Source organism: Herpailurus yagouaroundi, unplaced genomic scaffold, assembly GCF_014898765.1.
Source record: "Herpailurus yagouaroundi ecotype Mexico unplaced genomic scaffold, PumYag 557, whole genome shotgun sequence".
NCBI classification, from domain to species: Eukaryota; Metazoa; Chordata; class Mammalia; order Carnivora; family Felidae; genus Herpailurus; species Herpailurus yagouaroundi.
The window spans coordinates 1,963,511-1,988,163 of NW_024412774.1; the positions used below are offsets into that span (position 1 = coordinate 1,963,511).

Below are 24,653 nucleotides of genomic sequence, written 5' to 3' on the forward strand. Positions count from 1 at the left end.
CACCAGTCATATTGCATTAGGACCCACCCTAATGACCTCATTTTTACTTAATTACCTCTGTAATGACCCTGTCTCCAAATAAGGTCTTCTGAGATATTGAGGGTTTGGACTCCCACGCAACTTTCTTTTCTTGGGAGTGCGGGGCACAATTCAGCCCCAAACAGGTAAATATAGCTTTCTAAACAAAATGGCTTTAAAAAATATGTAGGGGCACCTGGGTGGCTCAGTCGGTTAAGCCTCCGACTTTGGCCCAGGTCATGATCTCACGGTCTGTGAGTTCGAGGCCCGCATCAGGCTCTGCGCTGACAGCTCAGAGCCTGGAGCCTGCTTCGGATTCTGTGTCTCCCTCTCTCTCCCTCTCCCCCGCTCATGCTCTGTCTCTCAAAAATAAACATTAAAAAATTATTTAAAAAAAAAAACATAGCATCGACTTCTGCTACGGCCAAGATGCAGTAACAGGGAGCAGATTTTCTCTCTCTAAAACAACCATAAAAGGGGCAAAAACTTGGTTTTTAAGCCATTGGAGCTCAGGCCATGAAGGATGGTGATTCCTGGCACGTGGGAAGAGAATAAGGTAAGCCCTATGATTGCCCCAATTTACTGTCTTAGGAGAGTTTCCAGGTCATGGTCCAGGGCGACAAATCCTGGCAGAGCCCTGTAAACACCCTGAGTTAAAGAGATTGAGCTGGGGGCGCGTGGGGGGCTCAGTCGGTTAAGCATCCGACTCTTGGTTTCATCTCAGGTCGTGATCTCATGGTTCATGAGTTCGAGTCCCGTGTTGGGCTCTACACTGCTGGTGTGAAGCCTGCTTGGGATTCTCTCTCTCTGCCTCTCTCTCTCTCTCTCTCTCAACATAATTAAATAAGCTAGAGAGAGAGAGAGAGAGAGAGAGAGAGAGAGAGAAAGAGAGAGATGGAACTGAGTTTCCAGGAAGACCAATGTGGCCAGAGTTTATGGGAAAGAGCACTTGATAGGCCGCACAGAGAAAGAAGTTGGAAAACCCCCAGAGGGTCCCACTTGAGCACTTAGTGGAACAATGACCTGCGACGAGAGCAAGAACCACCAAAAGGATTAGAATGAGTGGTGCCCAGCACTCACACTGGGCAGAGACACATATTATCATAAATGCAGACTCCTCCAGCTTTGAAAGAAGAAAAAACACAACAGTGACTCCCAACTGCTCTCAGAAAATGTTCTTAGTATGGCCCACAAGAAACTGAATCCCTACATCTTCAGCCTCATCTCTTGGCCCTGCCTCTGTCTCAGTCAGCTATGCCACTAAACTGCTGTGTAACAAATAGCCCCCCATTCAGTGGCTTGCTCCTGGATTACTCCTATTGAAGCCCTGAACCACCATATAAGAATTTCTACTATTCTGTGTCCACCATGCTGTGAGAAGGCCAAGCTAGCCACAGGGGGTGTCTGGTCAGCCCCAAAAGACACCACATGGAGAAAAACCCAGGCCCCAGATGGATGGCCCCAAGTGACTCATCCCCAGCAACTGTTCGAGCCACCCCTGGTCCATTGTGGAGCAGAGATGAAGCCCTCCCTGCTGTGCCCTGCCTACTTTCTATACCACAAAATAATGAAATGAGCCTAATAAAATGTTCCTCATGATATACATCAGTAGAAAGGTTCTTTTGTATTTGAATAATTCCTGCTTGTTTCTACCCCCCCACCCCCGCAGAGGGGATTAAAAACAAATCTTTTTAGTGATTAAGAGAATATGCTGCAGACTTATGAGCTCTCAACATGGTTTATAAAGAATATGTGAGAGGTATTTTTTTAAATATTCAAATATAAAACTAAGCCAGAAAAAAAAAGCCCACCCTTCATGACTCAAAACCACAATCCTTTATTCTCAAGCTCACAGGTCAGTGGACTAGGTGGGAGACCCTGCTCCACGAGTCCCCCGCTTGAAAGGACCTGGGCATGTTCTTACTAGGGCAAGGCCAGAAGCTTCCAGAAGGATAAGGGAAAACACAAAATGCCTCTTGAAGTCTACATATAAAATGAAAATTTCAAGCGTGAAGAAAGAGTGTGTGATGGTGTAATAGCAGCCTTGGCGGGGGGGGGGGGGGGTCCATGAAATAATGTAGTGTCTCACAATCAATGGCATGTCAATTTTGGTGAAATCCACTAGTGTTCCCACCCTACGTTCACCCATTTCTTTGCATTCCCAGGTCAGTAAGTTCTGAATGCTAACAGAGTTCCTACATAAGAAGCACTTCACAATCCTGGCTGGCCAGTGCGTGGCTGTACGCGCTCGCGGTTATCATCACTTGCACAGTCGGTAGGTTGTCGACTTCTTTGCTTTGTAGGGGAATTAGATCAAACTCCCGAGAGAAAGAATAGCTTTCCATGACTTCGTGGTGAGCTGTGGGTGGTCAGCGCCAGCTTCCGCCCTCGCTATGCTGTTCGGCCTGCGTTAAGTGACTTAACCTCTCTGAACCTCAGCTGGTTTTGTTCCCCTAAGCCTGCGGACTGTGCCCCTCCCCTGAGGCGGAGTCCCGCCCCCATATCTCTGGCTCCGCCCCCCACCTTGAGTCCCGGCCCCGTCGGGCGGGGGTCGGTCTGAGCACCGACCCCGCAGGCGTCCCCGGGACTGGTTCTTCCAGGACGCCGGCGCAGCGGCGCGGTGCCTTCTGGGAGTTGTAGTTCGCGGGAAGCGGCGCGCGGGATGTAGCTGTGCCGGTGCGCAAGCGCAGTCCGCTCGGGCCTGGCGCTCTGGCCCACCCGCGGAGGTCGCCGTGGTCACCTGTGAGGCCTGCTTGTCCGCTCCACCGTGGGACCTGGGGTTACTGGGGTCCGCCTCGGCCGGGTAGGGCCGGAGACTGAGGAGAACCTGACCCGAACCCACCGAGCTCGCGGGGAGCCTCCGAGGCCTTCGAAGGCGGTGCCGGGAGTCGAGGACACTGGTGCGTGGTTTGCGCGAGCGCGAGTGGGTGTGCGCGCGGGTGTCCGTGTCGCTCTGTCGCTGTGTGTTCGTGACTCCAGCGCTGTGTGTATGCGAATCCCGCCCCGCCTGTGCACTTGCTTTTGCATGTGTGTCACTACTGAACTTTGTGCCAATGCAGGTGTGTGGCCTTGTGCGTGTCCCTGTGCACGTGAGTCCCGCCCCGCATGTCCCTGCGTTTGCCCGTGCGCGACTCCACAACTTTGTGCGCATGCAGCTGTGCGTGACTCTCCGTGTGAGTCCGTCCCCTCATGCAACGTATTTGTACCCGTGTGCCTAGGCAGGTGTGAGCCGTGCGTGTGAGTCCGGCCCTTGTGTGTTTGCATGTGGGTGACTACATCAGTTTGTGCCCTTGTGAGTATGTAACTGTGCGTGTGACTCTGCATGTGAGTACGTCCCCCATGTCACCGTGTGTCTGCACGTGACTGAGCCTGCCGGCTGTGCCTGTACAGGGGCCGCAGCACGCATAATTGACTGTGTGTCTGCATTTGGAGACCTGTGCCCATGGGTAACTTTAGGCACATGTGGAATGTGTTCTCCTAGGTGCGAAGTGTGTGATTCTACGTGTGTCTCGGTGTGCAGCTGAATGCAGCGTTTCGATGGGTGTGTCTGCCATCCCGGAGCTGGCCATTCTGTGTGCCTGAACATGACTGTGCGTGTGGAGGTCTATGCAGGCGTCACCGGATGTGTTTAGGAGACACTGGGCAACCTTGGGGTCACTGCGTTTCTGCATGTGGGGGAGACCCAGCACACATGACTTTGGGCACGTGTGATGCTCTGCCCACTTATGACATACACTTATGACTGTGCATGTGTCTGTGGTGACACACGCCTTGGCCCCAGAATCTTCCTTCATGGTTCCCATTTCTTTCTCTCACAGATGTGGTCTGGACCCACTGATGCATGGTGGCCAGAGCAGGGGCCACAACTTGAGTGACACACACAGGATCTGATTCTCTGAAAACCACAAGGTGGGTACCACGGCCCTGTGTGGAGGCCTGTCTGGGCCTGACAGCCGCCTGTGGAGACGGTTCCGGAACTGGGCCAGGCCTAGCCCGGCTCCCACCAGCCATGTTCTCACCGCTGCATACAGACCCTGCTTCATGTGACCCTCACCACTGCCATCCGTAATCCCACCTGCCGGCTGCTTCAGTTGTTCTCCACCCCTCCCCCACTGCCCTGCCCCTCTGCTTTTCCTCTGTCGCCCCAGCCATGGTCCTGCTCGGGACCCTCGCCCCTGCTGCTCTCACAGCCCAGATCACTCACTCCTTCATTTCTGGATCTAGTCTCTCTTCTCCACGAGGCCTCGCCTCAGGGGATGAAGGTTCCAGGCAAATGGAACAATTAGTCAGACTCAGCTCCTGAGTGAGGAGCATGCCTGGAATGTTTGAGGAGCAGCAGGGAGGCCTATATTGGAGAGTATGAACCCGGGGCAGGCAAGGGTGTCGGAGAGGATAAGCCCCGTAGCCAGGTGGCCCAGGCGTGGGCTCTAGCTTTGCCAGTTCTGGGAGCTTTACTGAGGAGCAGGTGAGCTAGTTCGTGGCAAGAGCTTAAAGAAGGCTTGGGGCGCCTGGGTGGCTCAGTCGGTTGGGCGGCCGACTTCGGCTCAGGTCACAATCTCACGGTCCGTGAGTTCGAGCCCCGTGTCGGGCTCTGGGCTGATGGCTCAGAGCCTGGAGCCTGCTTCCGATTCTGTGTCTCCCTCTCTCTCTGGAGCCTGCTTCCAATTCTGTGTCTCCCTCTCTCTCTCTCCCCTCCCCCGTTCATGCTCTGTCTCTCTCTGTCTCAAAAATAAATAAACGTTAAAAAAATTTTTTTTTTAAAGAAGAAGGCTGGGCATACGGCTCTGTGCTCAGCGGAGGCTGGTTGTTACCGCTGTAACAGTACTCCCGAGTCGGTGTCAGAGGGGCCAAGACCAGCACCTCTCAGACGGTCCCATGCCCACAAATCACGTGGGGCTCCCATAAAAAGCAGATTTTGAGTCACTAGGCCTGCAGAGGGGCCTAAGCTCTGAGTCTGTCACCGGCAGTGCCGCTGGGCCCCAGGGCCAGGGTGTAGCAATGAACCTTTGCCATGTGTTCATAATCCCTAAAACGTAGATGGCTGTGTTTGCCTGTTTTTCAGCCTAAATAACATCCTACCTGATACAGCCTTTGCATCTTAACTGTTTGCCAACACTGCATTTGAGGTTCTGAGCCGTTGGGCAGCTGGCGGCCACTCATGTTTATGCCGTGCGATACTCCGCTGTATGAATATACCCCTGTTCGTTCCCTTGTTAATGGACAGTTGGACTGTTTTCTAGCATTTGGCTGTTACACACAATCTTGGACGGGCTTCCTGGTACACGTGTGCACGTTTCTCTTGCTTACGTTCCAGAAAATGTAATTACTGGGGGACTGGAGATATGTGTCTCCAGCTTTCCTAGAAAATGCCAGTGGTTTTTCCAGTGCACGCTCCTACCGGCAGTATATTATGCATAGAGCTTGGGAGCTAGCTGTTCCTTTGTGTACGATTTTTCTCCAGAAAAGAAAAAACCCTCAGCTCAGAGACCCATGACAAAGTACTGCAGACTGGGTGTGTTCAACAGAAATTCATTTCCTCATAGTTCTGGAGGCTGGGAGTCTAGGATTAGGGCATCAGCCTGGCCTGGGTTCTGGTGAGAACCGTCTTCCTGGCTTGCAAATAATCTCCTCCTCACTCTGTCCCCACATGGTGGAGAGAGGGAGCTCTGGTCTCTTCCTCTTATGAGGACACCAATCCCATGGTGGAGGCGGGCATTTAACCTCATTATCTCCCAAAGGCCCAACCTCCAGACATTATCACGTTAGGACTCTGATCTATGAATTTGGAGGGGACATGATTTGGTCCAGAGCACCAAGTTGCAAGGCTATATTTAAGAGCTGTCAGGTTCATGTTTTTGCAAAGATCTTTTAAAATTGTTTGCAGGGGCGCCTGGGTGGCTCAGGGGGTTAAGCCTCGGACTCTTGATTTCAGTTCAGGTCATGATCTCACAGTTCGTGAGTTCAAGCCCCATGTCAGGCTCTGTGCTGACCATTTGGAGCCTGTTTGGGATTCTCTCTTTCTCTCTCTGCCCCTCCTGCTTGCGCTCTCTCTCAAAATAAATAAACTTAAAAAAAAATTTTTTTTAATTACTTTCAGTTAAGTCTGTGATCTTCAGTCAGGGGACACTTGGAAATGTCCATAGACATTTCTGGTGGTCACAACTTGGGGCAGTGCTACTGGCATCCAGTGGGTAGAGGCCAGGGATGCTGCTAAGTACCCTCCAGTGCATAGGACAGCCCCCCCCCCCAAACCATCAGCAGTGTGGAGGCTGAGACCCTGCACTAAGCCTTGTCCAACCCAAGTTGGTTTTTCTCCTCTTTTCCCTCAGATCCAGGGACAAAGGTGTGAAAACAAGGCAGTGACTCAGAAAGCAGAGATGGAAGGACTGTCGAGCGTGGCCACCCCCCAGGGCCCCGAGGTGGGGGAATCCCGGGAACAAGAGGGTCGGTTCAAGGACCAGCAGGAGAACCAGAAAAGCTGTTTGAAGCAAGAGGCCGCGGCCCCCGGGGAAGAGCCCGCCAGGGACGGTGTGCAGGAGCGGGGCGAGCTCGGCGGGGTGCCGGGAACCGGCCGGAGTCCTCCCCTGCCCCAAGCCGGCGGCCGGCCACGGAGGCGCGGCGCGCCCAGGAAGAACCCGAAGCGGAAGAGGGCGGGCTCCGGCGAGGAGGAGCGAGGAGGGGGCGGCCCCCGGAAGCCGTGGACGTGCGGGGACTGCGGCAAGGCCTTCAGCTACTGCTCGGCCTTCACCCTGCACCAGAGAACCCACACCGGCGAGAGGCCGTTCGCGTGCGCCGACTGCGGCAAGGCCTTCAGCCAGAGCGTCCACCTGACGCTCCACCGGCGCACGCACACGGGCGAGCGGCCGTACGCCTGCCCCGAGTGCGGCAAGGCCTTCAGCCAGGGCTCCTACCTGGCGTCGCACTGGCGCACGCACACGGGCGAGCGGCCGCACCGCTGCGCCGACTGCGGCAAGGCCTTCGCGCGCCCCACGCACCTGGCGCAGCACCGGCGCGTGCACACGGGCGAGCGGCCGTACGCGTGCGGCCAGTGCGCCAAGGCCTTCCGCAACCGCTCGTCCCTGCTGGAGCACCAGCGCGTGCACACGGGCGAGAAGCCGTACGCGTGCGCGCGCTGCCAGAAGGCCTTCCGCTTCTCCTCGGCGCTCATCCGCCACCGGCGCACGCACACGGCCGAGCGGCCGTACGCCTGCGGCCAGTGCGCCAAGGCCTTCACGCAGCTAGCGCACCTGGCGCAGCACCGGCGCGTGCACACGGGCGAGAAGCCGTACGCGTGCCCCGAATGCGGCGCGCCCTTCAGCCAGAGCGCCTCGCTGGCCGAGCACCGGCGCATCCACACGGGCGAGAAGCCGTACGCGTGCGCGCAGTGCGGCAAGGCCTTCACGCAGGTGTCGCACCTGGCGCAGCACCGCCGCGTGCACACGGGTGAGCGGCCGTACGCGTGCGCCGACTGCGGCCGCGCCTTCAGCAACCGCTCACACCTGGCACAGCACCGCCTCGTGCATACGGGCGCGCGGCCCTACCGGTGCCCGGAGTGCGGGGCGGCCTTCGGGCACGTGTCGTCCCTCATCGAGCACCAGAAGATCCACACGGGCGAGAAGCCCTACCGCTGCGGGGACTGCGGCAAGGCTTTCAGCCAGGGCTCGTCGCTGACGCTGCACCGGCGCACGCACACGGGCGAGCGGCCCTACGCGTGCCCCGAGTGCGGCAAGGCCTTCAGCAACCGCTCCTACCTGATCCAGCACCACATCGTGCACACGGGCGAGAAGCCCTACGAGTGCGGCGGCTGCGGCAAGGCCTTCAGCTTCTCCTCCGCGCTCATTCGGCACCAGCGGACGCACGCCGACGGGAGGCCCTGTCCGCGCGCCCGCTGCGGCCACCCCGCCACCCCGCTGCCGCACCCGACGGGGCCCCCGGGCTCCCCCCGGGAGGAGGAGCCAGGCGGCGGCAGCGACCCCACACAGAGTGCCACAGACCGGCAGAAGGACGAGCTGATGCCTAACGGGGACCTCTGACCCGGCACCGCGCCCGGCACTGTTCCACCCCCGCTTCCGACCGCTCGGCACCAAGGGGAGGCACCTTCTCCTCCCCGACTCGTCCGTGAGAAAACCGAGGCTCAGGGAGGCCCGGGGACTTGCCCAAGGTCACACAGGGAGGAGGTCACAGGGCCGGGACTGGACTCCGCATCTGCCGGCCTGCCCCTCCCCACAACACACACATTCTGCCTCCTGGTTCGGAACTATAAATGCGACCCACGAAAGTAGACCCAAAGAAGTGTCTGTGCGTCTCTAGCTAGCCTTTGAATGGTCGAAGATTTGATGATCACGTAGGCATTTGTTCAATAAATTTAATCAGATAAAAGGTTCGGCTCCTTTCAAGTTGGCGTATTGACTAAGGAAGCGGGGTCTGAAGAAGTGTGGATCCCTAGGACTGAAACAGTGGTTCCAAAATTAGAACGAGCCAGAGACATCCAGAGAAGGAAAAGCTCTAGAAGAGACTTGCCTCTCCCCTGACCTGCAAAGGGTGAGTTTCAGAGTGCACCCCAGCCTTTTTTAGGATGAGGAAACACTTTCCCCTGCTCCAGCCTTGTGCCCCCCACCCACCCACAATCAAAATCCTGACTTTAATGGTTGTGTCCGTTAGCTGTTGCTGTGTAACGAAGCATCCAGACCTCATTTGTCCATCTAATATATTTCCCATGGTGGGGGTTTCTGTTGGCCTGGACTAGGCCCAGTTGATCTTGGCTAGATTCAGAGGCGCATCTGTGGTCAGCTGAGGGTTGGATGGGGGTGGCTGTTCAGGACGGCTCAGCTGGGCCATCTCTGCTGCCTTCCTCAAGACTCTAAGGGTGTGCACTCAGGACAGTAGCAGGGATTTGGAGAGAGTGGGCACACAAGCACAGTTTCAAGCCCCTGATTATGTCAAGTTTGCGTGTAGACCCACTAGCCAAAGCAAGAGTTACAGCCAAGCCCATGGGTAGTGTACGAAGGGCCTTTTCAACCATGTGGTTAGAAGTGTGAAATGTGAGAATGATTAACGCAGTCACCTATCACCGTGAAATAAGTTCTAGTCCTACAGCATGGTCTTTACGAAATTTTGTTATGGACAACATTTGTTTGGTCCACAGTTAACAAAGTGAAAAAAAATCTTAGCCCTGTCCTCCTCCATCCCCCCTACCCACCAAGTTCCCCTCCCTAGAGGCAACCATTCTTGAGTTTCTTGGTATCTTTCCAACATAATCTATGCATATATAGCAAATAATATGGGTATTTGCTTATATGTATAAACGTGCTATAAAGACGTACAGTATACCTTTCTACACAGATAGTAGCATACAACCCACAGCTTCTGTCCTTTTATTTATTTTATATTTGGAAGCACCGGATGTTATCATTTCACAAAGTTTGGGTGTAAGATTTCTTAGGTAGAGAATCACGTATGTTTGTTTTGATCTCACTGATTTGTTCAGGTCCAGGAAAAAAAAAATGACAAAAATATTTTTCAGTTACGAATGCCTTTTTTACAAGGTTGACCAACAAACGGTCCTGTGTCATGGAACAACATAACTGAACATAACATATCATAACAACAACATAACCCCCCTCTGCATAAAAAGGAACCCCCTACATAAAGAATTTTTATGAGATTTTTTTCAATTATACAAAATGTACAATATATCCCCACATGCCCATCCATTTTGACTGCCTTAAAAAACAAAAAGAATTTTGGGGTGCCTGGGTGGCTCAGTCGGTTAAATGTCCAACTCTTGATTTTGGCTCAGGGCATGATCTCACAGTTCATGAGTTCGAGCCCCACATAGGGCTCTGTGATGACCGTGCAGAGCCTGCTTGGGATTCTCTCCCTCTGTTTCCCTTTCTGCTCCTCCCTCTCTCTCAAAACCAGAAAAGAAAAGAAACAATTTTAATAGAATAGGAATGCAATACTTAAAAGTGCTTTCATAACAAAATTTACCATATTTTATGATATATATTTGTTTTTAAAATAGTTCATGAAAATGCCTATTTTTTTTTCCTGGTCTATTTTAAAGTAAATTACCGACAGGATCTCACTGCTAAATACCTTAGGCTGCATCTCTTAACAACAACAAAAGTACCTTCTATACAACCACAGTATCATTCACACCCAGTGAAACATTAATTTCTTGATATCATCCAGTGTCCAGTCCATATTCAGATTTCCTTGGGCCCTGAAAAAGTGATGTAAATTATCAGAAAATAACGCCAAGCCCTGAAAATACCTCAAACCTAAATGATTTTTAATGTGTATAACTAAGGAGGAGAGAAATTAAAACAGCCACACAGACGTGTAAAGAGACATCTGTCTCCCTGCCCACCAGCTTCCTCAGCTCTTAGTCCTAGCAAGGAAGCTGGTGAGGGGCCTCGGAGGAGATGCGTGCCTTTCCTTTTGCCCTGGCGTTACCTGCACAGGCCTTGGCATGCAGTAGGTCCTCAGGGAATCTCATGTGAATAAATAAATGAGTGACAAATCCCTGACCTGCCCTGCAGGGTCAAGACTTACGGTGTCTGTGCTTCCTCTGTGCTGCAGACATCACTCAGGCCCCCGCATAGAGTAGGTACTCATAAAGGACTGGGTGAGTAGTTGTGCATCCCAGCATCAGCCCTGGCATCATTCAGGGTCAGAGGCCACACATTCAGTGCCCCCCTGTCTCCCAGGCATTAGCCAGCTCAAGCACCAGCACACAGTGGGTCTTCGGGAGATCTAAATTAATAGGTCAGGTAAATTAATAAATAAGTAAACATCCTCAGCACCAGTCCTGGATCAGAGAACATGCATACTGGTTCCTTCCTGTGACCCCAACTTTGCCTAGCCCAAGCCTTAGCACACAGTAGGTCCTTAAGAAGCTCCAGATAGCTGAATAGTTATATATCGCAGCATCAAGCCAGGAGTTATTCACGGTCAGGAGGGACGACACAGTCGGTTCATGGCTATGCCCCAGACATCTCCTACCTCAGGCCTCAGCGCACAGTAGGTCCTCAGCAAATACTGAGTGACTGAATTAATGGTTGACCATGTCCAGCTGCAACCCTAGAGCCATTCAGGGTCTTGCATGGACTGCACGGTCTGGCTCCTCCTTCTGACCTTCGCCCAGCCCAGGCGCTAGGCACACAGTAGGCCCTCAGGCAGTGCTGCCTGAAGGGATGAATGTGAAATGGGAGCCCAGTTTACAGACATAAGCCTGAGTTCAGTCACCCCAAAGACCGAGGGAAACTGGTCCTCCGCAACGCCAAGGCTGCGGATGCCCCGGCTCTGCGGGGGGAGAGGGGGGAGGGTGCGGGCGAGGTGTGGGCGGGGTCGGCGTCCCGCCTTGGAGCCCTTCCGCCAAGACTTCAACGAGAGCCGGCTAGGTGCAGTGCGCAGGCGCCGGGCGTAACGCCGCGAGCTAGCCCCGCCCGCGGGCGGTTGGCGGGCTGTGCTGCGGGGCCGACGCAGGAGGGTGGACGCGGGAGCGACGAGAGTCGCAGCCGGGAGGACGGGAGCGTCCGCGGTCCCTCCTGTTGCAGTGAGAGTGGCGCGCGCGAGCGGTGCCCTGAGTCCACAGCCGTGGAGGAGCTGAGCCCCGGGAGGGGGAGCTGCCGAAAATACCTGTTCAGAGCTTTCGGAATTACTGGTAAGGAAGAGGGAAAGGAGTTGGCATTCGGGAACACGGCAGCGCAGTCCGCCAGCCAGCCAGCCCCAAGCCGCCGCTCCCACGGCTCCCGCAAGCCACGGGCGTGCCAGTGTTTGCCTTAGCGGTTTAGCTTTGCCATAGTTGCCAACTTACCCGACATCCTCCGTCCCCCACTGTGTTCCGCAGATACTGTATGCAGATGCTACCCTGGGGCCAGCGTGTCCTGTTCCAGGGGAGAACCCAGCAGCTTCAAGCGCATGGGGGAGGGGGTCGGAAGGGGCCGGGGTCCCACAGGCTGGCGTGCAGGGAATTCCTGAGAAATGCAGGCTGAACTCTGCAGCCCCCCTCCCCCACTCAACCTTCCCAGGACTCAGTTCCTCCAGGGAGACCGGGCAGAGGAGGTGGACAGAGCAGAACCTCCATTAACCATCAATTAACCATCAATTAACCTGTACTTGTCAGGTGGTGATACAGGCGCTGAAGACCAGGAGAATCACCTGCGGAGGTAAGTGTTGTTTGGGGACGGTGGGGGAAGATGTGGGAGCCGAGCACTGCGGGTGAGGGAGCCACGTGAGCGTCTGGGGGAAGAGCATTACAGGCAGAGGTCCATTCCACAGTCCGGGCCAAGGTCCCGAGGCAGGCACGTGGCAGGCACGTGATGGGCTTGTTCAAACAGCAAAGGCCGCGCGCATGGAACGGAGGGTGCGAGCGCCAGCCCTTACTGCAGGGATGGACGGCCACCGTGAGGACGTTGGCTTTTACCTGCTGAAGTGGGTGGATTGTGAATGGTCTTAATTATGGTGTCACGGGATGTATCTGGCTGTCGAATGGAGAAGAGACCATCAGGGGTGCGAGTCGATATTTCTGTCATCAATGAAATGTGGTTCCTGGCACGTGATAGAACCCAAATGAAGGGCCATTGCTTTTGTGGTTTATATTATCATGACTGTTTGCAATTTCCCACAAATTTAAGGCACGTGGGACGGTCTGAGCGAATCTCAACCCACAGCAGCCCCCCCCCCCCCCCCGTTCGGGACATCTGGCACGGTCCCCACAGGCATCTCCGGTTTCTACCTTTGTCCTGCTGCAGTCCATTATGCTCTGCCCACTCCTAGGACAGCCAGTTCCTGCCTCCAGCTGCCGTTCTCCCTTATTTCAAGATTCCAGTTCCTGGGGCAGGGAAGGGCTGGGAGGTGAGGGTGTGAGGAGAATCTATCTCGTGTCCCCCACTTTGCCACGTAGAACAGGGTGGTGGTGGTAGCCATCCTCCCAGCCGAGTGGAGAAAAAGAAGGTCACCCCTGCAAGGGAGTGGAACTCTGAGGTCAGTGGAGAGGAAAGGTCCCAGTGATATTTTTAGGCCCCGGGAACCAGCTATAAATTGAGCCAATTTCATCCCAGGCTTTGGTGTAACATGAATCGGTAGTTGATCATTAACAAACTTAAGCTCCTTTGAATCAGCTGCTGTTACTTGCAACTGATAAATCGTAATGAATGTAACAGCTGAGGCTTGTGTCTGTTTGAAGGGACGATTGTTGCTTGTTTTTTGATGCAGTCAGCTGGAGGGAACTATGGGGAGACAGGATCCCATACTTCTACCTGCCCAGATTTTTTTTGGCAAACCTGGAGAGGCCATTGGAAATCCTATCAAAACGACACGAAGGGTCTAAATACACACACGTGTGCGCGCACACACAAATTTAAAAAGAGCAGGATGGAAATACCAACCACTAATAGACAAAGTAAAATTTAAGCCTCGGGATTAAATTGGTTTAAAGACAATCATTTTATATTTCACAAAGGATTCAGAATCAGGTTTAAACTAATGTTTATTGCATGGCTACTATTGCCCGGCATTGTGCTTGGTGGTGTACGTATACCCTTTAATTGGCAAAGACATAACAGTGCTGTACCTCATATGCATCAAATTACAGAGTGACTGAATACATAAAGCAAAGTTTATACAAAATATATTGACAAACATAGTCATACTAACAGATTTTCACATAACTTTATTGGTTTTTGACAGATAAGGTGAGCCAAAATTAACACATGAACCTACGCAATATCATGGATAAGACTGAATTCATTAACAGACATGTAGAATTCTGAATTCTATAGACTGAAAATACACATTCGTCTTAAATGTCCGTGAAACATGTACAACACTGGACACGTTGTAGGCCACAGTAAGAGCTTTTAAAAAGCTTTTGAAAGCATATATATTAGAGGCCACATTCTTTGTTCACAGTGCAGTAAATCAGTAAAACTATTTTTAAATAAACCTGATCAGAGTTTCAAAGCACTCTTTATAAACACTACGATATAACATTTAGACAACAACAAACAGGAACACAAATTATCAAATTAAAATGTGGCCAAGGCTATAATCAGAAGTATATTTATTATTAAGTATACTATTTTGGCAAATAATTTTGTAAAAAAAGATTATAAATGAATTATTCAACATAAAAACAGACAAGGTATAGAAATAAAAAATGAGCCTAATACATATTAATGAAAAAATTACAAACTAGAGAAATATGGATATACATGAATTCTAATGCTGGTTCTTTGGAAAAGCAATAGTAAACTGGATAAAACTTTGACAAAACTAATGGGTAAACCCACAAGCAGAAGTTGAAAGGAAGAAAGGAGATAGAACAAAATAAGATTTTCATTTAATTATAGAATGGTATTCATAATCTGAAAAGTTCAATGAAATGGAGAATTTTCTAAGCATAAAAAACACTATAAGTCATCAAAATTAATGAAATATAATAAACTGTAACATGAGAAGAAACTGAGAAAGCCGCCCAAGAATTCAGCTGAAACTTCCTCTCCATACCTCCAGGCCCTGATTGCCTTACTGGTGAATTTCTTCAAAATGTCAAGGAAGTGATACTTAAGTTACAGAAACTATTCTAAAGCTTAGAAGACAACAAAGGTTATGTCCTTCAATGATGCAAGCCTAGCCATGTTACCAAAACTTGACAAAGATAGCACCAATCTTACATGTGAAGATAGAGTGAAGAATCATACATAAAATATCAAGAAATAAGATTCAGTATCTGAAAAGACTAGTGTACCACAACCCTAAGAATACAAAGAGGATTTGATATTAAGAAATCTAACAGATTTCATCAATCCTAAATTGCACATTTTTTCATCGTCTCTGAAGTCCGGATACATCTTCCAGCTGGTAGCATCTTACAATTAAGAAGCATGTTTTTTCTTTCTCAGTGGTATATAAAGCAATATGTGTTTTACAATCAGTGATGTCTTAAGTTCAATGAAATAATGTAAAACCTCATAACAAAAGGTTAAATACAAAAAAAAATCATCTTGATGGATGTTTAAAAGGCATTTGCTAATATTCAATACTATTCCTGATTTTTAACTATTTCCTTAACAAGAAGCAGGCCATTTATTTCAAAACAATAGCCACCATTATAGTTAAATGTGAAACATCATAGGCATCCCTGTTAAAACCAGGAACAAAAACAGGACACACACTACCAAGACTATGGTCGTTTGTTGTGGAGCTTTTGACCACTCCACAAAGCCCTGAAACAGAAGAAAAAAAAAAAAGTATAAATATTAGAAATGGAGGGGCCACCATTGTTTCTTGCAGGAAAATGTGATTGCATGATTGGGAATGAAATGATATATCAACTGAAAAGCTGAATTCACAACTGTACAATGAAGTGACCAGATATAACATAAATATACAAAAATAAGTAATACACCTATGCTGTATCAGAGGAAAGATCAGAATACATGTGATGAAAAATTTCAAGATGACATATACAGTTTCACAGTGTTAAATATCATCTATACACCAGTGACCTCAACTGTGTGTGTATGACCCAACCCATCTCCTAAATTCCTAACTTATAAATCTCACCATCTGCTTGCCATCTCCACTTGGATATCTTTTTTTTTTTTTAATATTTATTTCTTCTGGGGAGAGCACAAGCAGGGGAGAGTCAGAAAGAAGGGGACAGGATCCAAAGCGGGCTCTGTGCTGACAGCAGTGAGCCCACTGTGGGGCTTGAAGTCACAAACTGTGAGATCATGACCTGAGCCACAATCAGATGCTCAACCGACTGAACGACCCAGGTGCCCCTCCAGATATCTAATGGACATCTTAAACTTTACATATCCCAAATACCCTAATATCCCTCCTCCAACTAAAAAAAAAATCTCATGCAGTTTTCCCCATCTCTCTCCTTCCGTCCCCTCCAGGCCTGTAACTGTGGCCTTCTTGATGCTTCTTTCTTTGTCATCACACACATTCGAGCCATCAACAAATGCTGTTGGCTTTACCTTCAGAATACATCCAGAAGCTGACTGCTTCCACCCTGGTCACAGCCACCATCACTCTTATCTTGATGCTACCCCAACCCCCAATTTCTTCTCCATGGGGCAGCCAGAGTGCTCCTTCCAAAGCTGAAGTCATTCCGTGCATTACTCACTCTTCCCCAGCCACTCTTGTCTCCATGCCTTTGCACTTACGGTTTCTTCTTCCTGAAATGCTTTTTCCCCAGGTATCCGTGAGGCTTTCTCTGTCACATCTCCCACCACTCAGTTTTTGTCACTTCCTTAAAAAATGCTTCTCTCATCACTGTGTTCAGAACTGTACACCCCAATACCTTCCCACAGAAAACCACAGAACTACCCTTGCCCAGCTTTTCTTTTGCTCCACGCCCTATAAGGGCAAAGACTTTGGTTTGCTAATGACTGTAGCCCCAGTGCCTGAACAGTGCCAGACACAGAATATGAATTCTGTAAATATCTGTCAAATGAATACATGAATAGAAAGACCTACCGTGATGAAGGATGGGAAGACAGAATGGTTAATGGTGACAGTTCTTCTTCAAATTAGTGATGGGTTTAGTGCAACCACTATTAAAAATATCAGAGAAGTTTGGGGAATGGATAGGACATAATGAGTTATCTAGAAAGCTAGGCAGTGGGGACATGAAAAAAAACCTGAAAAAGAAGAGAAATAGCATATACTATGAAATGTTACAACATATTAGAAATCATTGATGGAATTCACATCTCTAATCCTTGGAAAAGGACTAACTCTTCCTCTAGCCTGCTGTCTCCTGCTGGATGCCATCACATTTCAAAGCTCCCCTTTACATCCTGGAGAAAATAAACCACAGAAGCAGCTCCCAAGCCTGGCAGAGCATCAGAAAAACTTGGGTGACTTTTTCAAATAACTGGGCTCCACCCTTGGATTCTGTGATTCAGCAGATCTTGGATAGGCCCAGAGAATACGGGTTTTTATGAAGTTCCTCATAACCCATGCTATAGACTAGGAGGACAACTTGACAAATACATATTATTCAGTGGCGGCGACGACAACCTGATCATTCGTCAGTTGAGGAAATGGTCATGACAGAGCATACTACAGAATATTTGGTTGCTGTAAAAAGTAAATTAAAAAAAAACAGTGGCGCCTGGGTGGCTCAGTTAAGCATCCGACTTCAGCACAGGTCATGATTTCACAGCTCCTGAGTTCGAGCTCCATGTCGGGCTGTGTGCTGACAGCTCAGAGCCTGGAGCCTGCTTCAGATTCTGTGTCTCCCTCTCTCTGTCCCTCCCCCCCTCAAAAATAAATAAACATTAAAAAGTAAAATACAAAAGAACAAAGGACATCAATATGTATCCATATGGAAAGCTATTATATTATGAAAATACCAAATGGTAGGGTAAGCATTTTGCTATAATCTTTTTTGGGTTTTAAGAAATGTATGTGATTTCCTGTAGGATTCTATTTACATCAAGTTTAACCATAGGCAAAACTAATCTATATGAGGCAAAATCGGAAATGTGGTTGCCTCAGGGTGGGGGACAGAGATCAGAAAAGAAGATGAGGGTATCTTCTAAGATAATGGCAGTGCTCATTGGGATGTTACATGGGCATATATATGTGTGCACACTCCCTCATCTGTGCATTTTGTTGGAAGTACGCCAGTTTTTTAAGCAGAGTACAAAGTTAAGAAAACGTAAGTACAGGTCATCTGAAGTGTAAAAATTTTACACAGACACACACACACACACACACCATACTACTGCTAATAGACCTACCAGTGCCTCACCTGGTTCTCTTTTCTCTTCCAGCTGCTGTGCATACGGGCTGCTAACTTTCTGGTTTATCGCTTAGGTTTATGATTGCCCCCTTCTTAGAAATGCCCTTTGCTAATGGGATCCACCTCCCTAGAGAATTACACAGGCGGTTACGCTCATCCCCAACAGTCGTGCGCCCAGGGATAGAGTATAACACACTCCCCACTGGCTCAGGGGAGAACAAGGACTGTTGATGCTCCAGAGCTCCTTGTGGGACCAGGCCCAGGCTGGACCCCCAATCAAACCCAGCTTCCCCCTGAGAGCACACTCCCTCAATAAATCCCTTGCACAAAAATCCCAATTCAGTCTCAGCTTTTTTTTTTTTTTTAATATATTTTAATTTTTTTTTAATGTCTATTTTTGACAGAGCATGAGCGAGAAAGGGAGACACAGAATCCGAAGCAGGCTCCAGGCTCTGAGCTGTCAGCACAGAGCCCGACGCGGGGCTCAAACTCACAGACGGCGAGATCATAACCTGAACCAAAGTTGGACGCCCAACTGACTGAGCTACCCAGGTGCCCCTGTATTTATTTATTTTTGAGAGGGGGAGAGAGAGAGAGAGACAGTGCAAGCAGGGGAGGAGCAGAGAGAGAGGGAGACACATTATCCGAAGCAGGCTCCAGGCTCTGAGCTGTCAGCACAGAGCCCAATGTGGGGCTTCAATCCATGAACCATGAGATCATGACCTGAGCCAAAGTTGGACACCTAACCAACTGAGCCACCCAGGTGCCTCCAGTCTCAGCTTCTAAGGGGAAGAATATCTACTAGGATATATGGCAACTTTTAAAAAACATAAAAACCATTTTGCTGAAGTACAATATGCAAAAAGAAAAGTGCACACATTCTAATGGTACAGCCTGATGAATCCTCGGAAGGTGAGTGGCCCATGTCACCAGCTCCCAGAACAAGAAGCACATCATCCTCTGTGCCCCAAAGTCCTCCCCTCTCATACTCCCTCCCTCCTTCACCTAACCCCTCTCAAAGCTAACACTATTTCGACTTCTGATGGTGTAGACAAGTTCTGTCAGTACAGCAACTTTTACCCACTAGGAGTTATTTCTGGGGTTTGGCATTTCTCCCTTAACCTCACACACTTAGATGAGGTTTGCATTAGTGACAAATGCTTGCATTTTACAGGACAGAGTGATGGGACCATTTTCTCCTCCGTACTTTCCTGTGGGGCCACAGAGGGGGAACTTCTGCCCTCTTGGAAATGTCAGGAAAGTAACTCTTCCTTCCTTCCCCTCTTTCACTCACTCCCCCTATGAGAGGTGGAGTGACATCTGATTCATGGGTTGGACACAGGCCCTTATTCCTAGTCTTCCCTTGGGGGAGGACCAAGTCCCAGACAGGTAGAGTACCTTAAAATGGTCAAGAGACATACTGGATTCAAATCCCAGCTCCATCATTTACAAGCTGGGTGACCTAGGGAAGTTGCTTAACTTCTCTGTGCCTTAGTTTCCCCATATTTAAAACAGGACCATAATAGATCCTATCTCAAGGAACTGTTAAAAGATTATCAAACAAAGGGTGCCTGGGTGGCTCAGTCGGTTAAGCATCTGACTTCAGCTCAGGTCATGATCTCACAGCCCCACATCAGGCTCTGTGCTGACAGCTCTGAGCCTGGAGCATCTTCAGATTCTGTGTCTCCCTTTCTCTCTGCCCCTCCCCCGCTCAAGCTCTGTCTTGCTCTCTCAAAAATGAATAAATGTTAAAAAATAAAAGATTATCAAATTGAGAAAGCTTCATGGGGAGGGCTGTGGAGCCTGGCTACTGTTATTATTATTAGTGGTCTGTGGTCCCACAGGAGGGAGACTGTGTCCAGGCAGGACCCACAGCCTGCCAATGAGAGATGCCCCCCAGCATAATGCTCCATCAGTGCAGGTAAATGGGTCACGGCTCGGTGAATGAATGAATGAACAAACGAATGAATGTTATTGCAGAGGCCTCTAGGCACCTCCCCTGCCCTTACAGTGCCCTCTGAGAGTTTCCTTATCTTAAGCGAGAGGGGCCATTCTAACTACCTCACAGGGCTTGGGACTTGATAGCAAGAGATAGTGAAGGTTGGTGAATAAATGAATTAATGAGAAGCACTAAGAATCCAGTCAGGCTCACAACGCCACGAGGTGAATCATTCTCACCCATTTTGTTTCCTGCCTGGAGGTTCCTGACTGCTCCCACACCTATCCCTCCACCTCATCCGACCCCCTTCCTTCCACATGGGCTACCAGCGAGACTTCTGTGTATCCGCAAGTCCCTTGAATGGCTCCCCGCTGCCTGTAAGGCTCACCCAACCCCCGTGGCATGGAACCTGGCAGCAAGAGGGCTCCTGTTAAAACCTAAGCTGGAACAGTTCCCTCCTCTGTCCAGAGCTCTCCTATAGCTCTCGCTGCACTCAGAGTAAAAACCAAATATAATTCTTACCATGGTCGACAGACCCTACATCATCCATCACCTCTAGGACCTTGTCTCCTCCTACTCTTCCACTCTTCTCCGGCCAACTGACCCCTACTGCTGTTCCGCACACGTGCCGGGCACACTCCTACACCAGGGCCTTTGCACTTGCTGTGCCCCTCAGCCTAGAACCTCTTCCCCGTGGACACCTGCCAGTCTCACTCTCCCACCTCCTTCATGCCTTTACTCCAGTATCTCTCTCTCAGGACTTCCCTGGACACCTTTCCTAAAATGGCAACTCCTACCCCACTCCATACTCTTGAACCCCCTTCCTGCCTTATTTTTCTCGGTAGCACTTATTACCACCCAGCACGATTTGTAATTTAGCCACTCATTTTGCTTATTGTCTGTCTACCTCAGTGACTGTAAGTCCAATGAAGGGAGGTGCCATTTCTATCTGATCCACTGTTGTGCCTCAGTGTCTTGAACACTGCCTGGCACATAGTGTGTGCTCAAGAAACAGTTGTGGAATGAATGAATGATCTCATTCCAGGCAGATTTTCACCCACATCCCCCACTGCTCTCCCCTCAAGTCCAATACCACCACCCCCCCCCCCCCGCCCATGCTATATCATGCCTCTGTGCCTTTGCAAATGCTGTTCCCTCTGCCTGGTCGGAGGAAAATGTTTCCTTCCCTGCTCTATAAATTCTTACCCCTAAAACCCGAGGTCTGTTGTTTCCCTATCTCCAGAATATTCTAGAATAAGCCTCTAGGCCCACATCGTTAACTTCTTCCTTTGAGCCTTCCACTGTAGCCAGTACTTGTTTCTGCACCTTCATGGTTTCCTCCCTCCCCCCACTGTGAGTCCGTAAATCGCTTTCCAGGCTTAAACCAATCTCAGTTGGATTTCTGACAGATGATTGGGAGATGGGACCCTCGTGTTGCTGAGAGTGGTTGTATGATTTTCCTAATGCATAAAATAAATGAATAAATAAAAGAACCACTGTTAATATTTAACATATTGATGTCTTATGTTCCCCAAAGAAAACATTAGGTGTTTCAATGAAGGAACTGCTTGATAACTCTGCTTGGTTTCACGCATATTATTGGGATTAAAACCCAGGGAGTGGTTAGTGGATGGACGGGTATACAGACGGAGGGATGGCTGAGTGGGTCGGTGAGTGGACAAGCGGATGGACAGAGATGAACAGACGGATGGGTAGGCATGTGGGTGGGTGAACAGTAACCAAATCCTGACCACGGCCAGTGGATGGATACAATGGGTCCGTGAATCAATGGATGGGTGGCTGGACAGGTGGGAATGTGAACGGATAGGAGGATCAGTGAGTGGATGGATAAGTGGACAGACAGATGAGGTAGATGAATGGACGGGCGGATGGAGGCATGGGTGGAACGGGCAGATGTATGAGCGGGCAAATGAAAGGTTGGGTGGGTGAATGAGGGGACAGATGAATGAACGGTTACTTTGAGTTTATGAGTGAAGGTTTTGGGGTATGTGTGGATGGAGCTACACATCACCTGGAGACCCTCCGTGCCATGTCTGACTACCACAGGGATATGTCCTGTTTCCAGGGGGAGGCTTCTCGGGGGCTCACATTCCCCAAACAGACTTTCGGGAGGCGGAGGAATTCTGAGGCAAGGAACTGACGACCCACTGAGATCTGCAGGGCGGGGGTTTGCGAAAGAGGAAGGAACCGTCCAACATACCTGCGAGTCCTCTGACCCGTCATCTACGTCCGCCGAGGTCCACTCCTGGGCCAGCCCGGTCTCTTGAGAGGACAGACCTGAGGGAAGAAGAAAGGAGCCAGGAGTGAGTGACCAGGCTGGCTGGGGTGGGCTCTGTTTGCTCGCCCCACCTGGCGTCCTGTCCCTTTTCTCTTGATTTCCCACGGCACGTGGCACATGCGCACACATTCTGGCCCACGTGGTTCAGGTAGGGCAGAGAGAACAGGAGACCTGAATTCCGGTCCTATTTCTGTAATTACCTGGAAGATTTCAAGCGGGTCACCTGATGTGATCTGCCACCGGAACCTCTGTTCCCTCACCTGTCAAATGGGTAAAACGGTCCCTTCTCTCCAGGCCTCCAGCAAAACCCAGTGAGGTTTAATCCACGGAATGAAACCAGGATGAAGCAGGCTTCCCCAGCTTCCAGCCCCTGGTGGAGCAAACTCCCCACATGAGGACATCAACGTCCTTCTCACTCCTTAGCTGGTGAGAACTGGGGGTCAGGCCAAAGATGGGCATTTTCCAGTCTTCCTGCACCCAGGCCCTGCTAGGAGCCCCCACCCCCCTCCCCACTACCAGGACGGACACCCATAGCATCCACGCCTCTGCCCGGCGGCTGTTCCTCCCCTCTGGGAGAAGGGAAGACCCTGCCCCAGTAGAAGGTCCAGTCCCCGTTCTGCTGCAGGGCTGCCTTTCGGGGGTCCGCATCTCAGCAAATGGCACCACCCCTTGTCCAGCAGTTTGAGCCCAAACCTCAGGCATTATCCTTGGTGTCTCTCTAGTCCACCCCTCCTCACCTCCATCAGCAAGAACTCACGCTCTCCCTCTGGTCACCATAACCTCCTGGAACACAGCAAGCTTGTCGCCATGGAGGGTCATTGCATGTGTGGCCCTGGCTGCTTCTTTCAAAACTTGTTCGTTGTCGGTTTCTCCACTAAAATCTGAGCTCTACTGCGGCCATCTTGTTTGCCGCTAGATCCTGGCACACAGTGGGTGCTTGTGGTAGATTTTCATCCCCAAGGGCCTTCAACTTATTCATTGACCCCCACATCCACACCCCTGGGCGGTCCCCTCCCTCAGTGATGCTGAACCTGACCGAGTAGCTTATTTTGAGCAACGGCCCCTAAGCAAGTGGGTTGCCAGCACAGCTTAAAAAACTGCTTGTGAATGGAGGCCCTTCCCTCTCTCGCCCGCAATCAAGAGAAAACTCTCCTGAGACTGACCCCCAGCTGGCCCGGGCGACTCTCGTGAGAACCAGCCCGGGCTGGCCTGCGGGAAACAAGCGGCCTAAAGTCAGCACCGTCAAGCCAGCCAGACGCGCGGGGTCGACCAGCTGCCTCGCCAGCTCGCTGTGGCCGCAGGTGCGGATGCAGGCTGGGGAAGCCAGCCAGCGGTCCCCTCAGCCCACATCATCCTGCTGACCTGCAGAAGCATGAGCGGAGAAATGACTGTTGCCTTAAGCCACTGAGTTTTGGGGCGACTCGCTCCACAGCAAAAGCTGACGGACACAAGGTCCATAAACATTTGTTGAATAAATGTTAACGAATGTTGTGTCTTCCCCACCCCACCGCCAACCTCCCATGGGACCCCCGCCCCTCACCTTTCTCGTCACCATCACAGCCGGTGGCCCCGACCTCCACCGCCACCCAGTCTTTGGTGGGGGTGGCGCGCTTCTCCCAGGCCCTGCTCTCCCGAGGCAGCAGCGTCTTGGCCCTCTCGGGCTCCAGCAGCCCCCGAATCTGCTCAGGCCTGAGGCTCTGCATCTTCCCAGGAGGCGGGGCGATGCAGAACTCCTCCGGTTCCCGTTGGGTTCCTGGGCACAGGACTCAGAACCTGAGGACCGACAAACATTTAGTCATTCAGCAAACACAGTGTCACCTGTGTGCCAGGCACTATTTCTAGGTGCCAGAGACAGTGCAGTGATGGAAGCAAAGCCCACTGCTCTTGTTGGCTCACATTCCAGCAGGGGTGGGGGTGGGGAGCCAGACAGCGCACCACACGATGGTACGTGCTCCAGAGACCAATGAAGCAAGAAAGGGAATAGCAGTTTCAAGGTGGGGGGCAGAGCGTGGTGCCTAAGTGGCCCAGGGGGTTAAGCCTCTGACCCTTGATTTCAGCTCAGGTCATGATCTCAAAGTTCCTGAGATCGAGCCCCATGTAGGGCTTTACGCTGACATCTCGGAGCCAGCTTGGGATTCTCTCTCTCCCTCTGTCCCTTCCCTGTGCATGTGTGCTCACTCTCTCTCTCTCTCAAAATAAATAAACATTTAAAAATAAAATACTCCAGGGGCGCCTGGGTGGCGCAGTCGGTTAAGCGTCCGACTTCAGCCAGGTCACGATCTCGCGGTCTGTGAGTTCGAGCCCCGCGTCGGGCTCTGGGCTGATGGCTCAGAGCCTGGAGCCTGTTTCCGATTCTGTGTCTCCCTCTCTCTCTGCCCCTCCCCCGTTCATGCTCTATCTCTCTCTGTCCCAAAAATAAAAAACAAACAAACAAAAAAAAAAAGTTGGAAAAAAATATGTCAGAGTAGTGATGGCTGAGATTTGCTCTAAAATACTTCTAAGGGGCACCTGGCTGGCTCAGTGGGTAGAGCATCTGACTCTCAATCTGCAGGGTCATGGGTTCAAGCCTCACGTTGGGCATTGGGTGTGTGGAGTCTACTTAAAAGTTGGGAAGGGAGGGGAGGGGA

The 24,653-nt window shown here is 50.7% G+C and overlaps 2 protein-coding genes and 1 long non-coding RNA gene across 13 annotated transcripts in view; 2 read left to right on the plus strand and 1 right to left on the minus strand.

Moving 5' to 3' along the window:
• The first annotated feature begins 2,586 nt into the window (after nucleotides 1-2,586).
• Nucleotides 2,587-18,241, plus strand: ZNF835 (zinc finger protein 835). Of its 6 annotated transcripts, none has more exons than XR_005787405.1 (6): nucleotides 2,588-2,918; nucleotides 3,837-3,927; nucleotides 6,348-8,559; nucleotides 11,580-11,686; nucleotides 12,054-12,191; nucleotides 17,820-18,126. XR_005787405.1 is itself a non-coding variant. In XM_040465383.1 (3 exons), exon 3 carries the CDS (start codon nucleotides 6,396-6,398, stop codon nucleotides 8,049-8,051), a length of 1,656 nt encoding a protein of 551 aa, XP_040321317.1. In that variant the 5' UTR covers nucleotides 2,588-2,918; nucleotides 3,837-3,927; nucleotides 6,348-6,395; the 3' UTR covers nucleotides 8,052-9,514. The 6 variants fall into 6 exon arrangements, 3 of the variants coding, with proteins under 3 accessions (XP_040321319.1, XP_040321317.1, XP_040321318.1); XR_005787404.1 differs by having other exon boundaries at nucleotides 12,149-12,191; XM_040465383.1 differs by lacking the exons at nucleotides 11,580-11,686; nucleotides 12,054-12,191; nucleotides 17,820-18,126 and having other exon boundaries at nucleotides 6,348-9,514.
• The window catches only part of SMIM17 (small integral membrane protein 17), a 38,157-nt gene continuing 26,999 nt past the window's right edge, over nucleotides 13,496-24,653 (minus strand). For 4 of the 5 annotated variants that reach the window (XM_040465426.1, XM_040465428.1, XM_040465425.1 and 1 more), the window contains 2 exons: nucleotides 23,567-23,799; nucleotides 20,847-22,025 (listed from right to left, as the gene is read on the minus strand). In XM_040465426.1, the coding sequence (XP_040321360.1) occupies nucleotides 21,280-22,025; nucleotides 23,567-23,729 (909 nt within the window). In that variant the 5' untranslated portion in view covers nucleotides 23,730-23,799 and the 3' untranslated portion in view covers nucleotides 20,847-21,279. Of the gene's footprint in view, nucleotides 15,252-20,846; nucleotides 22,026-23,566; nucleotides 23,800-24,653 lie in introns of those variants that run through there. The other variant, XM_040465430.1, reaches the window with a different exon arrangement.
• Nucleotides 18,292-22,917, plus strand: LOC121023494 (uncharacterized). 2 transcript variants are annotated; one of them, XR_005787429.1, is made up of 4 exons: nucleotides 18,292-18,340; nucleotides 19,633-19,709; nucleotides 21,814-22,051; nucleotides 22,321-22,917. It is a non-coding gene; the product is annotated as an uncharacterized LOC121023494 (long non-coding RNA). The 2 variants fall into 2 exon arrangements; XR_005787428.1 differs by lacking the exons at nucleotides 21,814-22,051; nucleotides 22,321-22,917 and having other exon boundaries at nucleotides 19,633-19,741.

What these genes read in the sequence shown, in the direction of transcription:
- ZNF835 (XM_040465385.1), top strand. Translation starts at nt 6,396, where the DNA reads ATGGAAGGACTGTCGAGCGTGGCCACCCCCCAGGGCCCCGAGGTGGGG.